This window comes from Sphaeramia orbicularis, unplaced genomic scaffold, assembly GCF_902148855.1.
Source record: "Sphaeramia orbicularis unplaced genomic scaffold, fSphaOr1.1, whole genome shotgun sequence".
Lineage (NCBI taxonomy): Eukaryota > Metazoa > Chordata > Actinopteri > Kurtiformes > Apogonidae > Sphaeramia > Sphaeramia orbicularis.
In genome coordinates, this window is record NW_021941461.1 from 196914 (window position 1) to 202825 (window position 5912).

Consider the following 5912-nt stretch of genomic DNA (forward strand, 5'->3'; position numbering starts at 1 on the left):
CCACATCTGTCTGTGGTCCACGTCTGTCTGTGGTCCACATTGTCTGTGGTCCACGTCTGTCTGTGGTCCACGTCTGTCTGTGGTCCACATCTGTCTGTGGTCCACATTTGTCTGTGGTCCATGTCTGTCTGTGGTCCACGTCTGTCTGTGGTCCACATTTGTCTGTGGTCCACGTCTGTCTGTGGTCCACGTCTGTCTGTGGTCCACATTTGTCTGTGGTCCATGTCTGTCTGTGGTCCACGTCTGTCTGTGGTCCACATTTGTCTGTGGTCCACGTCTGTCTGTGGTCCACGTCTGTCTGTGGTCCATGTCTGTCTGTGGTCCACGTCTGTCTGTGGTCCACGTCTGTCTGTGGTCCACGTCTGTCTGTGGTCCATGTCTGTCTGTGGTCCACGTCTGTCTGTGGTCCACATTTGTCTGTGGTCCACATCTGTCTGTGGTCCACGTCTGTCTGTGGTCCACATCTGTCTGTAGTCCACATTTGTCTGTGGTCCACATCTGTCTGTGGTCCACGTCTGTCTGTGGTCCACATCTGTCTGTAGTCCACATCTGTCTGTGGTCCACATCTGTCTGTGGTCCACGTCTGTCTGTGGTCAACATTTGTCTGTGGTCCACATCTGTCTGTGGTCCACGTCTGTCTGTGGTCCACATTGTCTGTGGTCCACGTCTGTCTGTGGTCCACGTCTGTCTGTGGTCCACATCTGTCTGTGGTCCACATTTGTCTGTGGTCCATGTCTGTCTGTGGTCCACGTCTGTCTGTGGTCCACATTTGTCTGTGGTCCACGTCTGTCTGTGGTCCACGTCTGTCTGTGGTCCATGTCTGTCTGTGGTCCACGTCTGTCTGTGGTCCACGTCTGTCCATAGAAATGGAACAAAACACAGGATTGTCCTTTACCTGGAAAATGTCTGTAGCTGAACTTCTACAGTCCTCTACGAACCATCGTCCACTGACGTCCACATCTCTGGTGGGGTTTGTCCACATTTCCAGTGAGTTTTGTCCTCGTCTGTGGTGGGTCTTGTCCTCGTCTTGGTCTTGTCCTCGTCTTGTCCTCGTCCTCGTCTTCGGGGGTTTAACGTCTCGTCCTTCTGTTGACAGATGGAGACCAGGAAGCGTCTGGCCAAGATCGTGCTGGTGTTCGTGGGCCTGTTCGCCCTCTGCTGGTTCCCCAACCACGTCCTCTACATGTACCGGTCCTTCCACTACCGTCACATGGACCTGTCCCTGGTCCACCTGGTGGTCACGCTGCTGGCCCGGGTCCTCAGCTTCTCCTCGTCCTGTGTCAACCCCTTCGCCCTCTACCTGCTCAGCGAGAGCTTCCGCCGACACTTTAACAGGTCAGAGTCCCACCCTTCAGACCGGGTGTCCGCGTATGTCCACGTGTGTCCGCAGACCCGGTCCAGTTTAATGACACCGGGGTTCGTGGACCTGGCGGAGGTCCGGGTCAGGTCTGTGAACCACCTTCAAAGTTTGACCATAAATAAAGCACTGTTAACGCAGCTGATGAATTGATCAAATATTTGATCAATTCTGTTATTTTTGTGTTTTTATGGGGTATGTTTGGACATCAGGATCCGGATTAGGATCCGGATCTGGAACAGGATCCGACTCACATTAATGTAAATACTGGTGTTGAATCAAAATGACCTGTTGAGCAGATGTAAGAAAAAACAAACTAATGAGTAACTGACACTAACATGCACTGAATGAGCATGTCCTTAAAGTGTCCATGTGTTGACCTTTGACCTTTAAAGTGACCTTTAACCCAGTGGACAATCAACTGAACAGTAATAAACACAAATCCACATGTTTCACATCCAGACATAAAAGTGCATTAATAACAGACTGGTATATATCCTAGAATATAAACATATATTTAAACAAATATATAAACATATAAACATATATCGGCTAAAATTTACTTCGGGGCTCAAATGAGTGGCCATTTTTATAAAAAAAAAAAATTTGCTAACAAAGTCATAGAAGTGTGTGTAAATAATGCTAACACATCTGTGCACAGACTACTGATATTCTCTGACAGTGGAAGCTCTATTTTCATAAATATTGGATTTGGAATAGCACGTGGATGTGAAAACTTTTGCTGGTGGACGGACGTGACATTACCCATGATGCTCTGGTCAGTCCCAGTACTTTATTAGGAATAAACTGATAGACTTCCTATTGCTAATTGTGCTCTTCTTCATAAATGTTGGTATTGTGGATCTAAAACAATCCCAGCTGACACAAAAACACTAAATGTGTCAGTGGACGGATGTGACATGGTTGTTGTGGATCCCATCATACTGATGCTCTGCAGCCATGTCAGCGTTTACACTAATGATCCCTGTGCAAAAACTAGGAGCACTATTATTTACTGGATAGTTTAGCATCAGACTAAAGAGGAAAGAACAATCTAGAATTGTTCTTTCTGTCTAAAAATGCTTCTTATTGTAAAAGTGTTGATGTAAACAGTGCTGTGTGCCATTCTTCATGTATGTATTGGTGGAACAGAAGCAGGATGGATCAGCACCATACTCCAGATTGAACCTGTACAAATAAAACATGTGATATGGAGGAGAGAATCTGGGAAGAAAAACTGGGGAATCCAAAAGAAGAGAAGATTTGTTTTTCAGCTCAGTTCAGTTCAAATAGAACTTGTCCATTTGTGACATGAAAGTATAGCATTAATTGTGATGAAATGGTTCATTTTGGAGCTGAAAACATAGTTCATATGAGCATCAACATGTTGAACAGAACTGAAATCCTGTCCATTTGAACAACTGTCATTTACCAACACAAAGTTCCTTTGGGGAAATTGCAGTTGTGGGCTAATCAGGCCTTTCCAGGTGAATGGACCCACTTCGTCTTCCACAGTCTAAGGGTTTGGGTCCAGGGTTAATGGGGTCACCGTGGCCTCCTGGTGGACTCTGAACCACTTCCATTAAAGGTCCATCACTCTGCGGTGATTCCACCTTAAAAGAACCACTGGAACATGTGGGTCAGGTCTACCAACCCCCCAGGGAGGACGGGGACCACAAAACCTATAACAGCTGAGCCTTAGCGTTAGCATGGAGCATTAGCATGGAGCATTAGCACAGAGCATTAGCATGGAAACTTAGCACAGAGCCTTAGCATGGAGCTTTAGCATGGAGCATTAGCAAAGAGTCTTAGCATGGAGCGTTAGCATGGAAACTTAGCACGGAGCTTTAGCATGGAGCATTAGCATGGAGCATTAGCAAAGAGCCTTAGTATGGAGCATTAGCATGAAGCGTTAGCATGGAACCTTAGCATGGAGCGTTAGCATGGAGCCTTAAAATGGAGCATTAGCACTGAGCCTTATCGTGGAGCCTTAAAATGGAGTGTTAGCATGGAGCCTTAGCATGTTGCTGCTGCTGTCATGGCTGAATGGATGGGTTTGGAGCATTAGCATGGAGCATTAGCATGTTGCTGCTGCTGTTGGAGTTGGATGAATGGGTTTTAAGTGTTAGCATGTTGCTGCTGCTGCTAATGGATGTCTGTGCAGCGTGGTCCCTTTTCTAAAGTGCATCTTCAGGGAGTTTCTGTCTCAGATTCAGCCTCTCTTAAAAAGGCGTTAGATGAGAAAATCCCCTTAAATCCATCACTTTGTCAATTCTCACTTGTAATATGAACACAAATGTTTAACAAAAGTGCAACCAGCGTCTCCAGAGTGATGATGAAAAGTCCCATTAGCATGGAAAACATGTTTACGTGTTCACCCTCAAAGACCTGGAAACGCGGGTAAATAAAAAACAACACATTTACTGGAACTGAGTAACACCTGCTCATCCACTGACCCGATCAATAATTGGTGTAAAATACAGTTCTTCATCATTTCATGGTCATCAGATATGACCATATTTGGACATTCAGAGGCTCCGTAGTTACCGTGGGTTTACTGTGGAACTGAGCATGTGCAGAAGGCTCCTGTGGGTTTACTGTGTCTGCAGACGTTCTTGACCTTGTGTTTTCTCCTCCATCAGTCAACTGCGATGTGGGCGAGGGCCCCGCCCCCAGCGCCAGCCCAGCTACCTGCACAGCACCTCCCACATCCGCCTCACCTCCATCAAAAAGACCACACCCACTGCCGCCGTCATCGCCCCGGCCGCCAATGGCGGCTCCAGCAGACAAGAAGTGGCTCTGTGAAGACCCGCCCTCCAGACGCAGAGGAGACAACAGGCGCCATGGCAACTGAGACGACCGGCACCGTGGCAACTGAGACGACTTTCACCATGGCAACTGAGATGACCGGCGCTGTGGCAACAGAGACACTTTAAGACCAGGACAACGTCTACAGACCAATAAACATCCACAACTCAACATGTCTGCAACGAAAGGTCCAAAGGGAACCGAGGAGGGAACGCTCAACCACGAAGAACCTGAACTGTTGGAACATCAGATGAACTGTTCTACAGATGAACTGTTCCACATATGAACTGTTCTACAGAGGAACTGTTCCTTAAATGGAGGAACATCATGGTTCCATGTAAACACTGTTTATCATCCATATTTGAACTCTGCATGGACACTTGAAGGTGTCCAACCTGAGGACGTTCCAGATGATGGTTCTAAGTTCCTCCTACCTTTAGTTTATTCTGTGTTAACCAAGTCATGGCTGACCCTGACCCTAACCCAGTGTTTTTAACCTTGGGGGCGGGACCCCATGTGGGGTCGCCTGAAATTTCTAGTAATTGATAAAAAACAAAAAAATTATGTATAAAAATATCAAATCAAGTTTTCTTTATTTAGCATCAAGTCATAACAAAATGACACTTTACATATAGAACCGGTTTGGGGTTAATGCCCAAATGCTAACTCTAACCCCAAACGCTAACCGCTAACGCTAACCCGAACCCCAACCCCAAATGTTAACCCTAACCCCAAATGCTAACCCTAACCTCAAACGCTAATCCCAAATGTTAACCCTAACCCTAAATGTTAACCCTAACCCCAAACGCTAACTGCTAATGCTAACCCTAACCCCAAATATTAACCCTAACCCTAAATGTTAACCCTAACCCCAAATGCTAATCCTAACCCCAAACACTAAATGCTAATGCTAACCCTAACACTAAATGTTAACCCTAAACCGAAATGCTAACCCTAACCCTAAATGTTAACCCTAACTCCAAACGCTAACTGCTAATGCTAATCATAACCCCAAATGTTAACCCTAACCCTAAATGTTAACCCTAACCCCAAATGATAACCCTAACCCCAAACGCTAAATGCTAATGCTAACCCTAACACTAAATGTTAACCCTAAACCGAAATGCTAACCCTAACCCTAATCCCAAATGCTAGCCCTAGCCGCAAACGCGAACCCTAACCCCAAATGCTAACCCTAATCGCAAATGCTAACCCTAACCCTAAACACTAACCCTAACTCCAAATGCTAACGCTAACCCTAATCCCAAACACTAACCTTAACCCCAAATGCTAACCCTAACCCCTAACTGTACAGCTATGTTCAGCAGCTCCTCCCATTGGTCAGATGTCCTGGTTTTTACAGAACGACGTTGCCTTTCACTATTTCCTGTCTGTGTTTTTGTGCTCGTCCTCTAAACGCTGTTGTGTCCTTCTGACCGTATTTGGACGTCTTCTCCTACGTCCCCTCCTGTGTTTTTTCAGTGCATGCTTTATGTTTCTGTTTTTAAGACATTCCAATAATCAGATGTTCCTGTGCACTTCCATGGGAATGGATGTTCATGTTGGACTTTTTTTATCACAACGGTAATGTTGTGACAGGTGTTTTTGGGGGTGGGGCAACTGTCAGTAAGTAATCGCATGGAAGGGGAGGAGCAAGGATGGATGCCAAACTACTTCCTGAACCCAAATCTGATCACATATGGAGTGGTTTGGGTCTGAACCCACATCTGATCACACATGGAGTGGT

General features: G+C 46.1%; 1 protein-coding gene across 1 annotated transcript in view; it reads left to right on the forward strand.

Moving 5' to 3' along the window:
* nmbr (neuromedin B receptor) overlaps positions 1-4211 on the forward strand; it is a 16479-nt gene extending 12268 nt beyond the window's left edge. Inside the window, exons 4-5 of the mRNA XM_030129508.1 lie at positions 1097-1335; positions 4000-4211. Of these exons, the coding sequence (XP_029985368.1) occupies positions 1097-1335; positions 4000-4162 (402 nt within the window). The 3' untranslated portion in view covers positions 4163-4211. The remainder of the gene's footprint in view (positions 1-1096; positions 1336-3999) is intronic.
* Positions 4212-5912: the final 1701 nt, after the last annotated feature.